This window comes from Macaca thibetana, chromosome 15 (genome assembly GCF_024542745.1).
Source record: "Macaca thibetana thibetana isolate TM-01 chromosome 15, ASM2454274v1, whole genome shotgun sequence".
In the NCBI taxonomy this organism is placed as follows: Eukaryota; Metazoa; Chordata; class Mammalia; order Primates; family Cercopithecidae; genus Macaca; species Macaca thibetana.
In genome coordinates, this window is record NC_065592.1 from 27,481,882 (window position 1) to 27,506,302 (window position 24,421).

Consider the following 24,421-nt stretch of genomic DNA (forward strand, 5'->3'; position numbering starts at 1 on the left):
GCCGGAAGGCCCGCGGGGCCGCGAGAGGGCGGGTGGGGCGCGCGGCGGAGCGGGAAGCACAAGGCGCGCGCTCCCGCGAACGCAGGAGGGAGGCTGGGGGCGCGCGCGCGCGCCGGGATGAGGGGCCGAGAGGCGGGGTCTTACAGCGACCGCTGGAAGAGGGCGCCCCAGAGCCGAGCCGGAGGCCGGCTGCGAGCCGGGCGAGGGTGGGCGCGAGCGCAGGGGCGGGCCCCGAGGGAGGGCGGGGACGCTGAGGGGGCGGGGGCGGGCCAGACGGGGACGCGCTCGCGGGGTGGGGAAGGCGGGGGCGCGGCGGTGGCGGGAGCGTGCCCGGTCCCCGCCCCTGTTTCCCACTCTCCTTCCACCTCGGACCGGCCGGGGCTCCGCAGAGGCGACGCTCGCTTGTCCCCGGAACCGCCCTGCTGCCGCCGCCTGCTTCCTCCGCTTGCGGTTAGCCCGTCAGTCCCTGCTCTGTGCGCGCCTCCGTCTGGGCCATGGATGGGTAAGTGCTAGGCGGCGTGGCGGCCGCACCGGGTTGCTCTGGCGCCGCTTCCACCCGGCTCTCGGCGGGACGCGCAAGGGTTGGGAAGCCGTGCGCGGCGCCGGCGGCCGGAGGAGCGGCCCCGGCCAAGCCCGACGGTGGGGCTTCCGGGCGTCTCTGTGGGGATCCCGGAATCGCCGAGGCGCGGTCCGCCGCAGCCTCTCTTTTCCCCACGCGGTGCCCGGGACACGTCCGCTCCTTCCCAGCCTTACTCGACACACCCGGGAGCGGAAGAAAGCCCGGTCCGGCCGCGGTGCCGGGGTCCGCCTTCCGCGCCCCGCGTCCGGGGAGCCCAGCTCGGCCTCCCGACACTTCCTCTCAGAAAATGGTGCGCGGCGCTGGGGGAGGCGGAGGCGGCGCGCGGGGCGGGCGTCCTCCTGCCGGGGGAGTTGCTGTTTACCGGCGAGGTGGGGCGAGCGGCCGACGGCGGGTGCAGGCGTCGGTACCCGTCTGGGCGGCGACCTGGTCTCAAGCCGCGGTCCCACGCGGGGTCCCCGGGCCGCCGCGGGACTTGGCCGAGGTCTCCCGACTTGTGCTGTGAGATACGTTAACGTTTTCTCGACATCAGGGGTCTGGACTTAGTGACCGTGGACGCTTCCCCCTCACCATTCTCTCTCCCCAAGAAACTTAATGAATTCTCTGCCCGCGTATGTAAAATATGATGTACGAGCGATTTTCGGGGGCCTTTCAAATGCTCAAAAATTTAATGGGGGTCCATGACCAAAATAAAAAGATTTAGAGTCTATGTATATGAACGGTGCTCTGGGGACTCAGGGATATGGGGTGGGACTTGACATATTTTGGTAATTAAAGTAACAACTATGTTAGGATCTTGGTGAATTAATTGAAGGTTGTAGTGTCTGTACCTACAGATTAAAAAAAAATCTCCAACTCGGTTTATTCCCTTTATGTATTTGAGGTTTTGTTTGGCTTGTTACCTACTTTCGATGACAAGATTTCTGTAAGGTTGTGGAATATATGCAACTTGCTAGAACAGTAAAAGTCGTTCACATGTTGCCATATAGTTGATAATTGTTATGCTATTTGAAGAAGATGAAATCTTCCAACAGGTTTTGACCTCATTAGATTTCATTTATTTTACTTTCACAATATTAAGTGTATATGACATTTCGGATTGATTCATTTGAATACAGATTGCACACTGCTCCAGATATCGAAGTGGAATTTTAGATTTTATTCATGATTGGGATGTTCTTTATTTTTATTTAATTGAAGCTTTAAAAATTTTCTTAAAATTATAACTTTTGGGTACACAGTAGGTGTGTATATTTTGGGGGGAATTGAAGCCGTTTTTATTGTTTGAAGTTTCTTCGAGAATATTGTTGAAAACTTATTTCACATTGCCTTATTCAGTTAGATTTTATATGTTGAAACATTTTGTGGTCGTAAAGATTTGTGTCGTACTAATATTTTGGTTCAGGCAGGCTGTGAAATTAGCATTTCATTATGTGTAGTTAATTGTCTGGAGGGTTTGACTTAAATATGGATGCAGGCTATTCTTTTGTGTCGTAAAATTTATAGTTTTAATAAAGAGGACTCTTGAATTTTGCGTCTTTGCTGTTAAACTCTAAGATAACTGTGAAGTGCAAACTTACTTTTTGATAGTGTTTAAGAAGTTAACTCTCCCTTCACCCTATTTGTGGTTTTAGAGGTAGTATTGGGTTTATTGGTTTCAATATGCAAGGCAGTTATACAGATACTGACTGGAAGGTAAGTTCATTTGGAAGTTCAGGTCGGAGCATAAGTTGCCCTTTGCATCAGAACCAATAATCGTAGTGTTAAACAATCTTATTTTTTATGCAGCAAGGGTCCAGTTACTTTTCACATTTAAATTTTAGACAAATGAATTTCAAGTTTCAGAAGTTACAAGGAAAAATAAAAAATCCACGTGGTATTTTTAAAACACTTTACATCATCTAGAGTCATTTGTTAACTTTTATGAGGTAATGATGACATAGGTTATTAACAATATGTAGAATGTATTTGTAGCTTTCTTCTAGGAGATACGAAAAAAACATCAATCGAAGACAGTTTCTTGGGGCTTAGAAAAGAAGAGTTTTTGTATGGCAGGACTTTAAAGGGGATTTTCACACCCTGGTCTTAGGGATGTGGTTTAAGAATACAGTGCATTTTTGCCTTCAGGAGACTAATTAAATTTCTACATTTTCCAACAGCCTGAAAAAGATCCTTCTTCCTTTTTTGGATAGTTAAAAAACAAACCACAAGCCACCAGTCAACATATCTTTCTAGTTCCTCCTCAAATCCCAACTGTCTCTTGTGTGTGTGTATGTGTTCATTTCCTCCTGAGAGATAATTTATACTTAAACATAGTTTTGACGTGATAGAATATTTTTAAAAAGCAAATCTTTGAAAATTTTGATGTCTGAAATGTGATGTTTGTATTTATTTTAGTTCTGAGAGACTGTCTTAACTATATTTTGGTGAGCAATTTTGGGTGGTAAATGCAGATTTGCAAGATGCCTTCTATTTCTGTAAAATCCAAGCACTGGTTTTGTTTCATTTAAAACCTCAGACACGATTATTCATGCCAGTGACTTAAAAGAACAAACTCCGGTGATTTTAAGTTTTGGTTTGGCTTCGTTAAATGAGGGTAAATGGATAAACACTCATTTTTATTGAAGTACGACTATACTTTCCTAAATACTAAAAGATAACTTAGGATTTGTTTCTTGCATTGGTAGTAAGGATTTGCTTTTACACTCTGCTGTTGCTAGACTGTCTCATCATTTTTCTTTGTGTTAATATTTCACAACTCATCCCATTCTTATTTTTATTATTTATTATTATAATGCTTTTTCCCCCTTATTCTTACTATCTCTGTCTTTTAAAAACTTGTTCTCTAACTTTGTTTTCCATTTTCTCTTTTTACTTTTTCCATACAGTGTTGTTACAGATCTTATAACAGTCGGTTTAAAGGTAGGAATCTTTTACTATCCTTTCATACGCATTTTTATATCTTTTGGCATATTTTCAGTCTCACCTGTTCATAAAATTATCTGCTTTATTGTGTAATAGTCTTTCATTTTTACTTAGCTTCAAAATAAGTAGACCTGAGGTAATTTTGGATTTTACGTATTTATAAGGAGGAACTATAGTATTATGTATAGCAGTTAAATGTAGCCTAGGCTTAGGCTGGGTGCAGTGGCTCACACCCGTAATCCCAGCAGTTTGGGAGGCTGAGGTGGGCGGATTGCTTGAGCCCAGGAGTTTGAGACCAGCCTGGGCAACACCGTGAAACCCTATCTCTATTAAAAAAATAAAAAATAAAAAAATTAGCTGGTCATGCTAGTGCGTGCCTGTAGTCCCAGCTACTTGGGAGGCTGAGCTGGGAGAATCACCTGAGCCCGGGAAGTCAAGGCTGCAGTGAGTATGATTGTGTCACTGGACTCCAGCCTGAGCAATGGGAGTGAGACCCTGTCTCAAAAAAAAAAAAAAAAAAAAAAAAAAAAAAAAAAGTGTAGCCTAGACTCTGATTTATCTTTTTACCATGTCCTTTCTTATATCCTCTTTCATGGATGTATCAATGAGAATAATCTAAGCTGGTGACACGTCTTTCTTTAGTGCCTACTATGTGTCAGGTGTTTTACATGTATTTTTACTAATCATAGCAATCCTTCAAGGTGAGTAATCAGTATTCCCATTTTAGAGGTGAAAAAATAGCTTTAAAAAGTTCGTGTCCAAGATGTGGTACACTAGTATTCAAACTCTTGTCTTCCAGGTACCAAAGCCTGACTTTTTTTTCATTATACCTAGCTTTCAGCAATGAGAGTTGTGTCTAAAAGGCAAACATCCAGAGAGCTGGATAATTAGTGTTTTATAATAATGATTCTTCTAGGTTTTAAATAATTTCAGTTTTACCGAAGTCTTTTCATTTATTGGGTTTTGTTTGTTTGTTTGTTTGTTTGTTTGTTTTGAGGCGGAGTGTCACTGTTGCCCAGGCTGGGGTGCAGTGGTCCAATCTCTGCTCACTGCAGCCTCCACCTTTGAAGGGGTTCAAGTGATTCTTTTGCTTTAGCCTCCTGAGTAGCTGGGATTACAGGCACATGCCACCATGCCTGGCTAATTTTTTGTATTTTTAGTAGAAATGGGGTTTCGACACGTTGCCCAGGCTGGTCTCCAACTCCTGACCTCAGGTGATCTGCCCTCCTTGGCCTCTCAAAGTGCTAGGATTACAGGCATGAGCCACTGCACCCGGCCCACTTATTGGATTTTTAAATATAAATTAAGTAAACAGTGCCCATCTGTATAAGACTTAAAATATCTGGGTGTTCTAAACGTTCCCTTAGTATTTTAATATTTGATATAGCTGAATTGAGAATCTAGTTCTAGAAGCCACTTACAGTTCAGATTATTGTAGAAAGAAATAATTCATCTTTGTTTTTATGTATCTTATACATTATAGATTAACTTATGTAAATTTGTTCCACCACTTTGGGTCCATCTGTGTTCATCATCTCTTCTTGCTAGCAAATTTCAGGCTCCTGCTTTATTTGCATTTGTAGGATCTGACAGTGGTGTTCATTCATGGATTTTTGTTGTTTGTTTTTAACTCTGTCACCTAGGCTGGAGTGCAGTGGTGGCATGATCATAGTTCATTGCAGCCTCGAACTCCTGAACTCAAGCCATCCTCTTGCCTCAGCCTCCAAAGTAGTAGTAAATCTACAAGTGTGCACCACCATGCCCAGCTGGGATTTTGCTATGTTGCCCAGACTGGTCTCAAACTCTTGGTCTCTCAGAGTGCTGGGATTACAGGCATGAGCCACTGCGCCTGCCCTAAAAATATGTCTTGATAAGTTAAAGAAAATTTAAATGTTAGATGCAGGAACCATATTTGAATACAAGATTTGGCTTTCTGACTACCTGCTTTTAGCAAGCACTTGGGAAACAAAGATCAGATCCTACTCTGAAGAGAAGATAAGCTTACTAGTTGATTCAGTAGCAATCTTTATTTTTATAGACTTAGATACTGGGAATGTAAAATTATGCATTATCTGGAGAAATTTCTCTAAGATTGTTCTTTTTGGATTCCATCCAAGGAAGCTTAATTACCAAGTAAATACTAAGAGGCCAATAAGGCTCATAATTCATCTAGATTGTGTGAAAGATAATCTAGCAGTTACTTAATTTCCCTTGTATGCCATCTGAATATGATGACACAACAAATGGTTTCAGCCAGTGGCAAGAGTGGATTTCAGGTTATCTTCCGTAAGTTGCTTTCCTGGATTCAGAAGAGTAATATGAACTTTTAAAAAAAGAATTGAAAATGCTCTGTAGTATAACATAAAATCCATTGTTTTAGAGAAAGAAAACTGAGTTGTTTTTAGAGATTAAGTGATTCACCAGAATATGTTAAGAGGGCAGGGATTTTTGCTATTTTCTTCACTACTGTGTTTCCAGTGTCTGTCACATAATAAGCTCTCAGAAATATTTGATGAGTGAATGAATGCCAAATTGTCACATGGCTAGTTAGGTAGCATACTTATACAGGAACTCAAGCTTTCTCATTTTGCTAGTGTGTTTTTTTTTTTTTCCCCCTCTATTAGTCATATACTGTGGTGAGAAAGAAATCATTTCATTTTTTAAATTGGAATTTTCTTGAAGACGGATAACATTTTTCAGGCAGCTTAGGACTGTCTTATGTTATACCTAGGTGTATACCTTGGATATTCTTTGTGGTGTTACAATTTTTTGAGCCTTGCCAAAATTAAGAAAATTGGTTTCTGATACTACTTTCATGAAAAATTTGTTTTATTTCTTCATGTAATTTTTTTGTTTGTTTGTTTTTTGTTTTTGAGATGGAGGTGTCTCCCTCTGTTGCCCAGGCTGGAGTGCAGTGGCGCAGTCTTGGCTCACTGCAACCTCCACCTCCTGGGTTCAAGCGATTTTCCTGCCTTAGCGTCCTGAGTAGCAGGGACTACAGGTGCATGCCACCATGCTTGGCTATTTTTTTTTGTATTTTTAGTAGAGACAGGGTTTCACCATATTGGCCAGGCTGATCAAACTCCTGACCTTGTGATCTGCTCACCTTGGCCTCCCAAAGTGCTGGGATTACAGGCGTGAGCTACTGTGCCCGGCCTTCTTCATGTAATTTTTGTATTTTGAAATGCTTATTGGGAAACTGAGATGTATTTGCTATTTTTTTTTCTTTCTTTGAAGACAGGCTCTACCTCTGTCGTTGCCCAGACTGGAGTACAGTGGCACAATCATGGCTCACTGCATTCTCCACCTCCAAGGCTCAAATGATCCTCCTACCTCAGCCTCCTGAATAGCTAGGACCACAGGCATGTGCCACCACACCCTGTTAATTTTGAAATTTTTTTGTAGAGACAAAGGCCTCACTATGTTGTCCAGGCTGGCCTTGAATTCCTGGCCTCCAGTGATTCTCCTCCCTCAGCCTCCTAAAGTGCTGGGGTTACAGGTGTGAGCCACCACACCCAAGCATAATTGCTGTCTTTAATTTTGAATTCCTATTTTTTTTTTTTTTTTTGAGACGGAGTCTCGCTCTGTTGCCCAGGCTGGAGTGCAGTGGCGCGATCTCAGCCCACTGCAAGCTCTACCTCCCGGGTTTACACCATTCTCCCGCCTCAGCCTCCCGAGTAGGGTGGGACTACAGGTGCCCGCCACCACGCCCAGCTAATTTTTTGTATTTTTTAGTAGAGAGTGTTAGCCAGGATGGTCTCTATCTCCTGACCTCGTGATCCACCTGCCTCGGCCTTCCAAAGTTCTGTGATTACAGGCGTGAGCCACTGTGCCCAGCCTGAATTCTTTTAAATGAAGAACCAACTAGATAATGAGTGATAACTGTACATGTTTTAAGAACTTTATTATACCATATAAATCAAAGTGTCAGCCTGTGGATAACATGACATTTTGTGTGTCTAGCTTATACTTTTATTATTAACTAGCTGGCTTATTTTAAACTCAAATATTCCTCATAATCCTGGTTATTTTTTCGAAATACTGTCATAGCTATTAGAGTATGATTTTAAGAAAATGATGGTCTTACATACCAAATATGTTTTAGACTTTTTCTGGGTTTTCCTATTTTAAGTGAGTAGATGAGTATGAAAAACTCACATATATGGGAAGGACCATAATTGGCTTCTAATGATTATCATCTCTGTCACTATATAGAAGAAAACAATATAGCATATTTAAATTAATTTTTGAGGATTAGTTTTCTGTTTGCTTGACCAGGGGTTGGCAAACTACGGCTATGGGCCACATTCAGCTTGCCACCTGTTTTTGTAGTTTTATTCAAACACAGCTGTGCTCATTCATATTGTCTGGCTACTTTTCACACTACAAAGGCAGTCGTAGTTGTAGTGGAGACTGCAAAGCCTAAAATACTTACTCTCTGGCCCTTTACAGAAAACGTTTGCCTGCTGCTGTACTTGAGCTATAGGAAATGTAGAAGACATTTGCTGCAATCTTTTTCCTTTTAAACTGAGCTGTAATTTACATAGAATGAAATGCACATGTCTTAAGGGTACAATTCAGTAAAATTTGACACTTGTATCCACTACTGTTTCCTGTATACCTCATTCAAGATAATAGAACACCCACTCTAGAAAGTTCCCTGTTGCCACTTTCCAGACCCAGTTAAGGCAGCTGTTCTGATTTTTATCACCAGAGATTAGTTTTACCTGTTTCGTTTGTTTGAGACAGGGTCTCACTGTGTAGCTCAGGCTGGAGTGCAGTGGTGTGATCAAGGCTTACTGCAGTCTCAACTTCCTGGGCTCAGACGATCCTCCTGCCTCAGCCTCCTGAGTAGCTGGGACTACAGGTGCACTCCGCCACTCCGGGCTAATTTTTGTGTTTTTTGTAGAGACAGGGTTTCACCATGTTGCCCAGGCTGGTGTCCTGGGCTCAAGCCATCTGCTTGCCTTTGCCACCCAAAGTGCTGGGATTATAGGCATGAGCCACCGTGCTTGGCCAGTTTTACCTGTTTTTGAACTTCATATAAATGGAGTCATAGAGCATAAAAGCTCTTTGATGTCTGACATCTTTTACTCAGCAAAATGGTTTTGAGAGTCATCCTTGTACTTGCATATATCAGTAGTTCTTTTTTTTTTTTTTTTTTTTTCTGTGAGTATTCCACTGTGTGAATATAATGCAGGGGTTTTTGCTTCTTAGTTCAGCTAAATCCAGGTTCTTGTGTCACAACCAGGAAAAATTAGGCATGTGGACACATTGAAGGGTGACGAGAGTGGAATTTATTAAAGGGGTCCCGCCAGCTGGCTCCCACCTCAGATTGAATACCAGGCCACTACACTGGAGTTGAAGAGGCCAGGCTCCTCCCCAGCCTAAGGTGCAAATTCCTGGTGGCTCCACCCCCTTCCCCTAGTGTGCATGTGGGCCCTTAGTCTGAGCCACTCCACGTTGATTTATTTCGCTTACTGCACGTGTTAAGTGATGGAATTTTTCACTGTGGGCATGTTTAGGCAAGCCCCTTGTGCATAATGACCTGGGCAGGTTGAAGGTTCTCCAGGGACCCTTCCCTCTTTACCTAGCCATTTTACTATTTCCTGACTCTATCAAATACATAACGATATTTAAAAATTCATTCTCGTGTTGATGGACATTTGGGCACTTTTCAGTTTGGGGCTATTACGAATAAAGCTACCGCGAACATTTATGTGTAAGTCTTTGGGTATATGTATTTTTCATTCAATCCATGACTAGGAGTAGAATTGCTGGGTGATAGGATATGTATATGTTTAAGTTCATAAGAAATTGTTCAACTGTTTTCCAAAGTGCTGTACCACCTTACACTCTGATCAGTTTTGTATTAGAGTTCAGTTGCCTCATGTGTCAGCCAAACTGACAACACGCTGGGTGTTGTCAGTTTTTAATTTTAGGTATTCTTGTGGACTAGTATTACCTCATTTTTAGTTTTAATTTGCATGAAATTGTTGATCCAGTGATTAGTGGTGGTAAGTTTTTCATGTGCTTAGTAGGCTTTCACTTATCTTCTTTTGTGAATGTCTGTTAAGTCTTTTGTCTATTCTTTTAAGTGTTTTTTTTTTTATGAGGGAGTCTCACTCTGTTACCCAGGCTGGAGTGCAGTGGTGTGATCTTGGCTCACTGCAACTTCTGTCTCCCAGGTTCAACTATTCTCCTGCCTCAGGTACCCGACTATCTGGGACTACAGGTGTGCAGCACCATACCTGGCTAATTTTGTATTTAGTAGAGACAGAGTTTCACCATGTTAGCCAGGCTGGTCTTGAACTTCTGACCTCAAGTGATCCACCGGCCTTGGGCTCTCAAAGTGCTGGAATTTCAGATGTGAACGACTGTACCAGGCCCTCAACATATTAATTATACTTCCTTTAACATTTGTTTAGTGGTTGCCCTGTACATTGTAGCATATACATTTACTGAGTTTCTGATTTATAATGTTTTCCTTCTCCCTAAATAACTTTTAAAAAACTTTTCTTGTGGGGCATGTCCACTGATAGGAATTCTCTTGGTTTTGTGCTTCTCCTTTACTCCAAGGATGCTTTTTCTCTGCATACAGAATTCTAGGTTGTCTTTTTTTTTTTTTTTCTTTTTCTTTTTTTAAAAAACTCTTTAAATACTTCACTTTCTTTTTGCTTGCATGGTTTCTGATGGGAAAGAAACCTCTGTAATTCTTGTCCCTGTGCCTCCATAAGTATGGTATTTTTTTCTTCTGGTTTCTTTTTGATTTTTCTCTTTTGTTTTCTTCAGTTTGAATAATATGCCAAGGCGTGAATTTTTTAGTGTTTATCCTGGTTGGTTTTCTCAGAGCTTCCTGAATCTGTGGTTTGGCTATCATTAATTATGGAAAATTCTTGGCTGTTACTACTTTTACATGTTTCATCTGCCCTGTACTCTCTCTGTTTTTTCTAGAACTTATCAGAAAATATTTCATTTCCTTCTGTGTTACCCATTTGAAATTGTCTCACATTTCTTGGACATTCTCTAATTATTTTCCTTTGCATTTCAGTTTGGAAACTTTCTGTTGAAATATCTTCAAGCTCATTGATTCTTTCCTCAGCTGTGTCCAGCCTACCGATGATGAACCCATCAGAAGTATTCTTCATTTCTGTTACAGTGTTTTTTATTTCTAGCGAAAATTTCCTTTTGGTTCTTTTATAGAGTGTTCACGTCTCTGGTATATTATCCGTCTTGATTGCATGTTATCTACTGTTTCCATTACAGCCAGTGACATCATGTTGCTAAGCAATCAGTGGGCTTGCTGTCTTATGTGCATAGAGGCCAATACCATGGCACTTTTCTGAGAAAAGAAGAGCTTTATTGTTGTTGAATGGCAAATAAACAGAAGGAAATGCTTAAACCTGTCTCCTCTAGCTGGGGGATGGCATTGGTTTTACAGTTGTTGAGTAATGAGGCATGATCCGAGGTGATTCCGGGAGGCGTGATTTAACTGGATCCTCCCATGTGGTGTCTTTTTTTTTTTTTTTTGAGACAGGATCTTGCTCTGTTGCCCAGGCTGGAGTGCAGTGGCATGAATCATAGCTCACTGCAACCTTGAACGTGTGGGTCCAAGTGATCCTCCTGCCTCAGCCTCCTCAGTAGCTAGGAATACACGGACATGCCACCATGCCTGGCTAATTTTAAACGATTTTTTTTGTAGAGACTGGGTTTCTCTATGTTGCTGAGGCTGGTCTTGAACGCCTGGCCTCAAGTGGTCTTCCTGCCTCAACCTCCCCAAGTCTTGGGATTACAGGCGTGAGCCCCTGCACCTGTTCAGGTGTTTGCTTCTTAATTCAGTCTCCATTCCTTGTTCCCAACTCTTGGGTTCCACCCATGGTTGCCAGCTTGGTTCACCTGGACATGTCCAGGTTATGTGACCTTCCATCTAGGGGTCCATGGCAACTGAAAAACAACTCACCATCTTATTACACAAAGGTGGACCAAGTTGGGTTGGTTCTGTGGTTAAAATAGTTATTTTAAACCATGTCTGATAATTCCAAAATCTGTGTCCTGTTTGAATCTGGTCCTGATGCTTGTTTTGTTTCTTTAGTCTGTGTTTTTTCTTACCTTAAAAGGTTAAAACACACCTTGTAATTTTTTGTCGAAAGCGAGATGTGCTGTATCAGAGAATAGGAACTGAGGTAAAAGGCCTTTAGTGTGAGTTTTGTTATTCTGGCTAGGATTTTCTTTAGTGTCCTTGTTCTTGACCCCTCTGTTAGAGTCTGAGCCTTGCAGCTCTTTGAGCTATAATCCTTTGCTATACTAGACCCCTGAGATGTGGCGGTAACGCGTTGGGAGTGGGGAAGCATTTCATAGCCTTTTGGTTAATATCATCCGTTTCCCAGGACTGTGCCTGTGCCTGTGCCTGTGCCTCTGATATGTGACTTTCACTAGTGTTTCAGTTTTTTTCCGCCTTAGGTAGGCCAGGTAGACCAGAAGGGGCTGGAGTTTAGGAAATACCCTTTCCCTAGATTGGACAAAGTAAAGTTTTTTGAAAACATCAGAATAAGACTAAATTTTGGAGGAAGCTCTTGCTCTTGGTTGTTTTTCACAGTGGTTACTGTTCCCCCTCCTCCTGCTAGAGACTGGAAAGGGCCTTTGTTTTTTTTTTGGGGACGGAGTCTCGCTCTGTCACCCAGGCTGGAGTGCAGTGGGGCGATCTCGGCTCACTGTAGTCTCCACCTCCTGGGATCAAGCAATTCTCCTGCCTCAGCCTCCCAAGTAGCTGTGACTACAGGTACACGCTGCCACGCCTGACTAATTTTTGTATTTTTTAGTAGAGACAGGGTTTCACCACATTGACCAGGATGGTATTGATTTCCTGACCTTGTGATCCGCCCGCCTTGACCTCCTAAAGTGCTGGAATTTCAGGGGTCTTTTAATATCTTCACCTTAAGAACTTGGTGTAGGATTCCTGGTAAAGCCTACGGAAGTATGGGGGCCCTTAGGAATACAGGCTCTGAGGGTTTCTTACTTGTATGTTAGTTCTTGCTCCAGCAGTTTGTCAGAGTTACCATTTAAGTAGTCCTGTCAAAATTTTTTTTTTTTTTTTTTTTTTGAGATGGAGTATTCCTCTGTCGCCCAGGCTGGACTGCAGTGGCACGATCTTGGCTCACTATAAGCTCTGCCTCCTGGGTTCATGCCATTCTCCTGCCTCAGCCTCCCTAGTAGCTGGGACTCAGGTGCCCGCCACCATGCCCGGCTAATTTTTTGTATTTTTAGTAGAGACAGGGTTTCACTGTATTAGCCAGGATGGTCTCGATCTCCTGACCTCGTGATCCGCCCGTCTCGGCCTCCCAAAGTGCTGGGATTACAGGCGTGAGCCATCGTGCCCGGCAAGTAGTCCTGTCAATTTATAGTTCCAGCAGATTCTGCTGCAGACAAGGATACCTCAATTGTGACTCTGGATTCGGCAGTCTTCAGATTTTGATGTGGTGATTTGCCTAATGACCTTACTGTTCAAGAATAGCTGATGATTTTTAGTTTGTTCAGTTTTTTTTTTTTTTCCCCCAGACTAAGTCTCGCTCTGTTGCCCAGTCTGGGGTGCAGTGGCGTGATCTCAGCTCTCTGCAGCCTCCGCCTGCCAGGTTCAAGCGACCTCCTGAGTGGCTGGGATTACAGGTGTGTGCCACCATGCCCAGCTAATTTTTATATTTTTAGCAGAGACAAGGTTTCGCCATGTTGGTCAGACTGGTCTCGAACTCCTGACCTTGTGATCCGCGCCCCCTGCCCTCTCCCCCGCCCCCGGCCTCCCAAAGTACTGGATTACAGGTGTGAGCCACCATGCCTGGCCAATTTTCTTTTTGTAAAGGCAAAAGTGACAGCTTCCAAACTGACTAGGAAGTCCTACCCATTCTTTCTTTCTTTTTTTTTTTTTTTTTTTTTTTTTTTTTTGAGGCAGAGTTTCGCTCTGTCGCCCAGGCTGGAGTAGTGCAGTGGCCGGATCTCAGCTCACTGCAAGCTCCGCCTCCCAGGTTTACGCCATTCTCCTGCCTCAGCCTCCCGAGTAGCTGGGACTACAGGCGCCCGCCACCTCGCCCGGCTAGATTTTTGTATTTTTTAGTAGAGACGGGGTTTCACTGTGTTAGCCAGGATGGTCTTGATCTCCTGACCTCCTGATCCGCCCGTCTCGGCCTCCCAAAGTGCTGGGATTACAGGCTTGAGCCACCGCGCCCGGCCCATTCTTTCAAATAGGGTTTATATCTCTATTACTGAGTGTAAGAATTCTTCATATATTGTGAATGTAAGTCCTTTGTCAGGTGTATGTATTGTGAATATTTTCCTGTCTGTGGCTTGTCTGTTCATTTCTTAATGGTGTCTTTTGATAAATAGAAGAATTTAATTTTGATACATTTAATTTCTTTTCCTTTTAGGTTATAGCTTTGTATATGTCTCATCTAACTAAGAAATCTGCTTATTCCAAAGATGAGAAGGAAGATTTTCTCTTTTATTTGCTTTAAGAAGCCTTGTAGTTTTAGCTTTTATGGTTTAGGTCTCAGATGAATCTCAAATTTATTTTTGTGTATGGTGTGAGTAAACAATCCAGGTAGTTTGGCACCATTTGTTGAAAAGATTTTCCTCTCCAGACTGAATTGTGTTGGCACTGTTATTTGAAAATCAACTTACCATATGTGAGCGGGTCTGTTGCTGCATACTCTGTTCTTATCCCTTGATCTAGTTTTCCATTCTTATGTTAATTATCACACTGTCTTGATGACAAGGGGGTTATAGTATGTCTTAAAGTCAAGTCAAGTAGGCGCTTCTGTTTTGTTCTCATCGAAATTGCTTTGGCTGTTCTAGATCATTTGAATTTCATTTTAAAATTTAAAGTCAGCCTGTCATATTCTATAGAAGAAGCTGTGATTTTCCCTGGCATTGCTTAAAAATCTATAGGTCATTTGACATTTGACATTTTAGTTTTTAAAATGTATTTTTCTTTTTTAAGTTTTAATTGACAAAAATTGTATATATTAATGATAGGCAACATGTTTTGTAATATACATTGTGGAATGACTAAGTCAAGCTAATTAACATATGCATTATCTCACTTATTTATCATTTTTTCTGGTGATAACACTGAAAATATATTTTTTTCTTTTTTCTTTTTTTTTTTTAAAAGAGAAAGGGTCTCGTCCTCTTGCCCAGGCTGTATTGCAGTGGTGCAATCATAACTCACTGCAGCCTTGATCTTCTGGGCTCAAGCGATCCTCCCATCTCAGCCTCCTGAGTAGCTAGGACTATAGGGTGTATGCCACCATGCCCAGCTAATTTTAAAAACTAAAGTGTATAGTCACCATGTTAAACGATTGATCTCTCTAACTTATTTCTGCTAACTGAAATTTTGTATCCTTTGACCAAAATGTCCCCAGTTTCACTCCCAACCTCTGGTAACCACCATTGTACTTTCAGCTTCTATGCTTTCAGCTTTCTTAGATTGTGCATGTAAGTGGGATCGTGTGGCATTTGACTTTCTGCACCTGGCTTATTTTACTTAATGCAGTGTCCTCCAGGTTCGTCCATGTTGTCTCATGACAGGATTCCCTTCTTTTTAAAGGCTGAATAGTATTCCATTGTACGTGTATACCACATTTTGTTTATCCATTCATCCACTAAGGGACACTTCGGTCGGTTTCATATCTTGGCTATTGTGAATAATTCTGCAATGAACATGGGAATGCAGATGTCTTTTCGACATACTGGCTCTGTTTCCTCTGGATATATACCCAGTAGAAAGATTGCTGGATCATATGGTAGTTCTATTTTTAATATTTTTGGAAACTTCCATACTGTTTTCCATAATGGCTCTACTCATTTACATTCCCACCAACTGTGTACAAGGGTTTCTTTTTTTCCTTTTTTGATAATAGCTCTTCTAACAGATGTGAGGTGATATTTCCTTGTGGTTTTAAGTTGTAGTGTCTTGATGATTAGTGATGTTGAACATGTTTTTATGTATCTGTTGGCTGTTGAATACCTGGGACTATAGGCACATGCTACCACACCTGGCTATTTTTAAATTTTTGTAAAGTTACAGTCTCTCTGTGTTGCCCAGGTTGGTCTCGAACTCCTGAGCTTAAGTGATCCTCCCACCTCGGCCTCCCAGAATGCTGGGATTACAGGTGTAGGCTATTGTTCCTGGTTGTGTCTTCAATTTCTGTCATCAGTGTTTTATAATTTTCAATGTACCCTTCTTGGTTAAATTTATTTCTGAGTATTTTTTTTGTAGCTACTGTAAATGAAATTTTCTTTTTTTTTTTTTTTCCCTTAAGATGGAGTTTTGCTCTTGTTGCCCAGGCTGGAATGCAATGGCATGATCTCGGCTCACTGCAACCTCCGCCTGCCGGTTTCAAGAGATTCTCCTGTCTCAGCCTCCTGAGTAGCTGGGATTATAGGCATGTGCCACCACACCTGGCTGATTTTGTATTTTTAGTAGAGATGGAATTTCTCCATGTTGGTCAGGCTGGTCTTGAACTCCCGACCTCAGGTGATCTGCCCACCTTGGCCTCCCAAAGTACTGGGATTACAGGCATGAGCCACTGTGCCTGGCCCATAAATCAAATTTTCTTAATTTCTTTTTGACATTTCAAGCATATTGAGCCTTCTATGAAACAATATCTCAATTTTTTTCTTTTCTTTTTTTTTTTTTTTGAGTCAGAGTCTCATTCTGTTGCCCAGGCTGGAGAGCAGTGGTGTGATCTCAGCTCACTGCAACCTCTACCTCCCAGGTTCAAGTGATTTTTCTGCCCTCGCTTTCTGAGTAACTAGGACTACAGGTGTGTGCTACCATGCCCAGCTAATTTTTATATTTTTAGTCACGATAGGGTTTCACCATATTGGCCAAGCTGGTCTTGAACTCCTGACCTCAAGTGATCTGCCTACCTTGGCCTCCCAGAGTGCTGGAATTACAGGTGTGAGCCACTGCACCCAGCTTTCAAATTCTTTTATGTCGTCTCTAATTTCTTTCAGTGTTGGTCTGTTGTTTTCAGTGTGCAGGTTTTGCACATGTATCCCATTTTTCTTGATAATGTAAATGGTGTTTTATTGTCAGTATATAGAAATACTTTGCATATTGATCTTGTATTTTGTGATATTGCTATAAAAACATTCCTTTTTTTGGGTAAATTTCTTAGGATTTTTATCTTTTTTTAATTTATTTTTATTTTACTTATTTATTTTTTTTTAAGACAGAGTCGTGCTGTCGCCCAGGCTGGAGTGCAGTGGCATGATCTCAGCTCACTGCAGGCTCCGTGTCCCGGGTTCACACCATTCTCCTGCCTCAGTCTCCCGAGTAGCTGGGACTGCAGGCACCTGCCACCATGCCCAGCTAATTTTTTGTATTTTTAGTAGAGACGGGGTTTCACCGTGTTAGCCAGGATGGTCTCGATCTCCTGACCTCATGATCCGCCCGCCTCAGCCTCCCAAAGTGCTGGGATTACAGGCGTGAGCCACCGCGCCTGGCCAGGATTTTTTATGTACGTGATCGTGTCATCTGAGAATGTAGTTTTATTCTTTTCTAATCTGGGTGACCTTTATTTCTTTTTCTGATTTCTGTGTATCTTTTCCTTATTGCTGCTCCTTAGGGGAAAGCAGTCAGTCTTTCTGAGCTGTAGGTTTTTCTTAGATGCCCTTTTTTTAGGTTGAAAGCATTTCTTACTATTTCTTGTTTGCTATTCTTTGGTAACATTAATGGGTGTTGGATTTGTATTTTTCAGGGAATTTTTGTATTTCAGCTAAGTTGTTAGGATTTATGGATGTAAAATTGTTCATAATGATTTTTTTTTTTTTTTTTTGAGACAGAGTCTAGCTCTGTCACCCGGGCTGGAGTGCAATGGTGCGATCTTGGCTCACTGCAACCTCCGCCTCCCGGGTTCAAGCAATTCTTCTGCTTCTCCTGAGTAGCTGGGATTATAGGCACACACCACCATGCCTGGCTAATTTTTTTAGTAGAGACAAGGTTTCACTGTGGTCAGGCTGGTCTCGAACTCCTGACCTCGTGATCCGCCTGCCTTGGCCTCCCAAAGTGCTGGAATTACAGGTGCCACTGTGCCTGGCCCATAATGTTTTCTTACTATCCTTTTAATGTTGTAGGATCTGTAGTAATTTTCATCTTTTCAGTACCGATATTCATAATTGATATTTTCTTTTTTTTCCTGATTGGTATAGCTTTCAGTATTGTTGGTCTATTTGAAAAGCAGCTTTTGGTTTTATTCATTTCCTGTGTTGGTTGACTCCTGAATTTCATCAGTTTTACTCTTTATTTCCTTCTTTCTATTTACATTGAGTTTAATTTGCTTTTCTTGACTTGATGTATTTCTTTTAGACAGAGTCTTGCTTTCTTGCCCGGGCTGGAGTGCAGTGGTGCAATCATGGTGCACCTGGATCCTGGGCTCAAGTGATCCTCCCACCTCAGCCTCCCAAGTAGCTGGGACTACAGTCATGTACCATTGTGCCTTGCTAATTTTTTTTCTTTTTCTTTTCTTTTCTTTTTATTTAGAGACGGAGTCTCACTGTGTTGCCCAGGCTGGAGTGCAGTGATGCAATCTTGGCTCACTGCAACCTCTGCCTCCTGGGTTTAAGCAATCCTCTCACCATGCCCAGCTAATGTTTTAAAAACATTTTTTGTAGAGATGGGGTTTTGTCATGTTACCCAGGCTGGTCTTGGACTCCTGGGTTCCAATGATCCTCCTGCCTTGGCCTCCCAAAGTGCTGGGATTACAGGTGTGAGCCACTGTTCCTGGCCTTTTTCTTTACTTTTTTTTTTTTTTTTTGAGATGGTGTCTTGCTTTGTAGCCCAACCTGGAGTGCAGTGGCATGATCTCAGCTCACTGCAGCCTCTGCTTCCCGGGTTCAAGCAGTTTTCCTGCCTCAGCCTCCCGAGTAGCTGGGATTACAGGTGCCCACCACCGTGCCTGGCAAATTTTTGTAGTTTTTTTGTAGAGACAGGATTTCTCCGTGTTGGCCAAGGCTGGTCTTGAACTCCTGACCTCAAGTGATTCACTCGCCTCAGCCTCCCAAAGTGCTGGGATTATAGGTGTGAGCCACCACACCCGTCCCCTTCTTTTTTTTTTTTTTTTTTTTTTTTTTTTTTTTTTTTGAGACGGAGTCTCATCCTGTCACTGAGGCTGGAGTGCAGCGGCACAGTCTCAGCTCACTGCAGCCTCCTTTTTCCAGGTTCAAGCTATTTTCCTGCCTCAGCCTCCCAAGTAGCTGGGATTATAGCTGCCTGCCACCATGCCTGGCTAATTTTTGCATTTTTAGTAAAGACAGGGTTTCGCCATGTTGACCAGGCCAGTCTCGAACTCCTGACCTCAAGTGATCCACCCACCTCAGCCTCCCAAAGTCCTGGGATTACAGGCGTGAGCCATTGTGCCCAGCCTTATACTTTCTTTTTAAGCAGCTTAAAACAACATTTATTTGTTAGTATTAAGATACTAACAAATTTGTTATCTGCCAGTGTCTGTGTGTCAGGAATCTGGGCATGGCTTACTTGGGTTTTCTGGTTCTAGAACTTCTATAAGGTGTTGGTGGGTGCTGCAGTCGGCTTCCAGGAAGAATCCATGTTCATGCTCACTTGTGTGGTTGTTGGCAGGAGTCATCTCCTGGGCCTTTGAGATAAAGGCCTTACTGGAAGCCACACTCAATTTCTTGCCATGTGCTTCTCTCCTTAGGACAACTTGCTGCTTATAAATATGTAAAAAGAGAGCAAGAGAGTATGAGGTAAAAGTCTTTTGAAACCTAATTTCAGAAGTGGCATCCCGTCATTTTTGCTGTATTCTGTTCAGTAGAAGCGAGTTTCTGGGTGCAACCTATACTTTAGGAGAGAGAATTACACTTGGACACGAATTCTAGGAGATGGGGATCTTTTGGCACCACCTTAGAAGTTCGCCTACCACACTTCAAGAGAAACTGCATGATCTGGGTAGTGCATATGCTTAACTTTACTAGATAGTTCCAGAGAACTCTCTGTTAGTGTATGACAGTTACCATTGTTACAATGTATTGGCAACACTTGCTATTTTGACTAGAGATCTTTTTGAATGTAATAATTTAATGCTATAAATTTCGCTCTAAGCATGGCTTTAGTGCTATCTCAGAATTTTTATCCTGTTTTCATTTTTATTCAGAAAAAATTAAATTCCAAGAAAGTAGAAGGAAGGAAATAATGAGTCCCTTAGACCAAATGTACAAATTCCTTGAAAGACAATGAACGATCAGATGACCACAACTGACATGAGTTGGAAAGTGTTCCCTTCTGTTTGAAATAATTTGTATAAGATTGATATTATTTCTTTTAAAACTCTGATAGAATTCATCAGTGTAGCTATTTGTGAGTGTATTTTCCTTGTTGGAAGGTTTTAAATTATGAATTAAGTTTTTAAAACCATGTCATTCAGATGTTCTGTTTCGTTCTTTTTTAAAATGGTTTTTTATTTTTATTTTTTGAGACAGGATTTCACTCTGTCACCTAGGCTGAAGTGCAGTGGCGCTATCATAGCTCACTACAGCCTTGAACTGCTGGGCTCGAGTGATCCTCCTTCTCAGCCTCCTGAGTACAAATTTTCTATTTCTTTAGCTGCATCCCACAACTTTTGATATGGCTGGCTTTAATTTTCACTTAGTTCAAAATATTTTCTGTTCTTGCTTGGGACTTCTCTTTTGGCCCATGATTTTTTATAAATGCGTTTAATTTATAAATATTTTGGTTTTCCAGATATCTTTTTGTTACTGGTTTTTTTAAAGCTTACTACTTTGATCAGACAGGATGCTTTGTATCATTTCGATCCCTTTATGTATCCATAGGTTGGTTTTATGTCAAACATATGGTTTGTCTTTATGAATGTTCTGTGTATGCTTGAATGTGTAGTCTAATTTTGTTGGGTGTAGTGCCTTTTAAATGTCAGTGGGACAGACTGGTTGAAATTCAGGTTTTTTGTATCTTTACTGATTTTTTATTCTGCTAATTAAAGAGAAGAGAAATACTGAAATTTCCATCTGCAATTGTGGATTTGTGTATTTCTTTTTGTAGTTCTGTGTTTCTTTTTTGTTTGTTTGTTTGTTTTGTTTTGTTTTGTTTCATTTGAGACAGGGTCTCGCTGTGTAGCCCAGGCTCTTCTAGGCTTAAGGGATCCTCCTGCCTCCGCCTCCTAAGTAGCTGGGACTGAAAGAGTACACACCACTGTGTCTGGTTAATTTTTAAATTTTTGTAGAGACGAGTCCTTGTTTTGTTGTGCAGGCTGATCTCAAACTTCTGGGCTCAAGCAAACCTCCCACTTTGACCTCCCAAAGTGCTGGGATTACAGGCATGAGCTACTGCACCCAGCTGTTCTGTCAGTTTTTGCTTTATGTATTTTGAAGTTCAGTTACTAGATGTATTCACATTTAGGAGTGTTATATCTTGGTGAGTTGACCTTTTGTCTCTTTGCGAAATATACATTTTTATCTCTAGTAATAGTTCCTATCCTGAAGTGTACTTTGTCTGGAATGTTAATGTAGCCATTCCAGCTTTCTTATGGTTGGTATTTGTGTGGTATACATTTCTCCCTCTGTATCCTTGGGAGATTGGTCCACAACTTCCCAAGGACCCCGAAATCTGTGGATGCTGAAGTCTTTTATATAAAATAGAGCAGCATTTGCATATAACTTACAGCACATCCTGCTGTATACTTTAAATCACTTCTGGGTTACTTAAAATGCCTAATACAGTGCTTACACTTAACCTCATTTGCGTGGATTCATTCAAGGTAGTATTTGGCACATGGCAAACTCAACTTTTGCTTTTTGTAACTTTGTGGAACTTTTTTTCCCCAAATGTTTTCCGTCTTCATTTGGTTCATCCATGGATGAAGAAGTAATCGATACGGAGAACTGGCTGTATTTTTTTCCTATTCCTTTTCTTTTAATCTATCTGTATTTAAGATAGGTTAAAGAACAGATGAGCCAAAGACAACAAATGGCAAGATGGTGGACTTAAATCTACTTAAGAGGATTAACTTCCAAAAGACTCTGGCTTCGCTTTCTCTTTGCTCACTCTGATAAAAGTGAGCTGCCATATTATAAGTTATCTTATGGACAGGCCCATGTACAAACTGAATCCTGCCAGCAACCACTTGAGTAAATGTGGAAGTGGATCCTTCATTTGTTCTGTTAAGCCTTGAAATGATTCCGGTCTGTGACAGACTCTCCAGAGGACCTAGCTAAGCCACGTCCAGGTTTCTGACTTCCACAAATTAAGTTACAAAATATTTGTTTTTTCCAGCTGCTAAATTTTGGAGTAATTAGTTATGCAGGCATGGATAAACAGTACAGCTGCCTACTCACAATGGTGAATAAATATCGAAGAAATGAATATAAAAATAACTTATTAGGCTGGGTGTAGTGGCACACACCTGTAGTCCCAGTGCCTTGGTAGGTTGAGGTGGGAGGATTATTTGAGCCCATGAGAGGAGGTTACAGTGAGTTGTGATTGCATCACTGCAGTCCAGCCTGGGTGACAGAGCGAGACCCTGTCTCTTAAAAGAGAAAAAGTCTTATTAATGTCAAAGTAAGGTTATGTAAGTGCAATTACTTTTTCGTTGTAAATTACTATGGGTATGACTTTGTTATATGATCATGTTATCTTTATCTGATAGCTTACCATAGTGTGTACATACCACATATATACTTTGATTTTCCTTTTCCTTTTTTTTTTTCTTTCAGTGTTTTGCTGTCACCCAGGTTGGAGTGCAGTGGCACAATCTCAGCTCACTGCAGCCTTGACCTCCTGAGCTCAAGCAGTCCTCCCACTTCAGCCTCCTGAGTAGCTGGGAACACAGGCAGGCACTACCATACCTGGCTAATTTTTGTATATTTTGTAGAGACAGGGTTTCGCCGTGTTGCTTGGGCTGGCCTCCAACTTCTGGACTCAAGCAGTCTGCCCGCCTTGGCCTCCCAAAGTTCTGGGATTACATGCATGAGCCACTGTGCCCGGCCTTTTTCTTTTTAACGGTTTATGTTTTCTTAGTGTACTAATGTGAATTTCATTGACTTATTATTTTTCTAAAAACTTTATTTTAATATAAAATTACAGAAAGATTATAAGAAGAGTACAAAGAACTCGTATATCCTTTACCCAGTTCATATTTGTGCCATTTGTCATTTGTTTATCATTTCCCCCAATTGTCTTACTGTTTCCCCTTCTGTATATAGTGTTTCTATAGATGTAAATGTACACACACCCGTTCTTTTTTTTTTTTTTTAAAAACAAGGTCTCATTCGTGCAGTGGTATGAACACAGATCACAGCAGCCTAGATTTCCTGGGCTCAAGTGATCCTCTTGTCTCAGTCCTTGAATAGCTGGGACCACAGGCATGCACCACCAGGCCCAGTGAGGAGTTGTTGTTGTTGTTTTTTGTCGATACAGGGTCTCACTATGTTGCCCAGCCTGGTCTCAAACTCCTGGCCTTAAGTGATCCTCCTGCCTCGGCCTCCCCCCCTTTTTTGGTATCTTAATCACTTGGTTAAGGTGATTTTCTGCCAGTCTTTTCCATTGTAAAGTTACCAATTTTCTTTTCATAATCAATAATTTGTTGGAAGATGCTTTGAGACTATAGTTTATTCTTTAACCCCTAAATTTTTCTGAGTGTATTACCTATAAATAATTTCCTGTACATTACTGTGATACAGTTAATCAAAATCGGGAAATTAATCTGAAATAGATCCTGAGTCTTTTTGTTTTATTACATTGACTCTTTTTTTCTTTTTAAAATAGAGATGTGGGATTTCGCTATGTTGCCCAGGCTGAAGTGCAGTGGCTACTCACAGGCACAATCATAGAGCACTGCAGCCTCCAATGCCCTGGGTTCAGATGACCTCTTGCCTTAGCCTCCCATGTAGCTGAGACTACAGGCATGCGCCACCATACCCGGCTAATTAAAAAAAAATTTTTTTTCAGAGATGGGGTTTTGCTCTTGTCCAGGCCGGTCTCAGACTCCTGGGCTTAAGCTATCCTTCTGCCTCAGCCTCCCAAGTTGCTGGGATTACAGGCCTGAGACACTGTGCCTGGCTAGCAAATCTGTTTCAGAATACAGTTGTCCCTCAGTATCGGGGGGGGGGGGGGGGCAAAATCCATGCATACCCAAGTTCTCCAGTTGGCTCTGTATAGGTGAAGTCTGCCTGCATGTATAAGAAGTCAGCCTTCATATAACTGGGTTTTGCATCCTGGGAATACTGTATTTTTGATCCTCATTTGGACTCGGGCAGTTCAAACCCATGTTGTTCAGGGTCAACTGTATTTCCATGTAACTTAGCACACTTCCTCCTGAATACTTTAAGTCATCTTTAGGTTATTTATAATACGATTTAAATGGTATGTAAATAGTTGCTATGCTGTATTGCTTAGGGAGTAATGACAAAAAAAGTCTGTACATGTTTATATAGATGCAGTTTTTTCCAGATATTTTCAGTCTGTGATTGTTTGAATCCACAGATGCAGAACCCATGGATATGGTGGGCCGATCATATATTAAAAAAAAAACAAAACATTTCCACCATAACTGCAACTACCCTGGCCCCTAACCCAGATTATCATCACAGCTTCCAAACCAGAGTCTTTCCCTGTTTGTCTTGTTAAAGACTGTTCTTAACACAGCAGCCAGAGTGATCCTTTAAAAAAGCAAATTGATCTTTTCACTCCTGTTCAAAACTCTCTTTTCCTCTTTTTGCTCAGAGTAAGATTCTTTAGAACAGGCGTTAAGACCCTGCATCACATGACACACCTTCTCTGTAATCTCTTTACTTCTCCCCTTGCTCATTCTCTTTCAGCCATAATTGCCTCCTTACTGTTTTTCCAGAACATGCAAGGCATTTTGTTTCCTCTACCTACAACATTTTTCCCTCAGA

General features: G+C 41.7%; 1 protein-coding gene across 7 annotated transcripts in view; it reads left to right on the forward strand.

Moving 5' to 3' along the window:
* Window positions 1-306: 306 nt before the first annotated feature.
* PTBP3 (polypyrimidine tract binding protein 3) overlaps window positions 307-24,421 on the forward strand; it is a 115,943-nt gene continuing 91,828 nt past the window's right edge. For 2 of the 7 annotated variants that reach the window (XM_050761007.1, XM_050761014.1), the window contains exon 1: window positions 313-502. Coding sequence is in view for 2 of the 7 variants with exons in the window: in XM_050761005.1 (XP_050616962.1) it covers window positions 495-502; window positions 3,466-3,499 (42 nt within the window). In the remaining 5 variants the exon portion in view is untranslated. Of the gene's footprint in view, window positions 503-968; window positions 1,189-3,465; window positions 3,500-24,421 lie in introns of those variants that run through there. The other 5 variants (XM_050761005.1, XM_050761006.1, XM_050761010.1 and 2 more) reach the window with 5 other exon arrangements.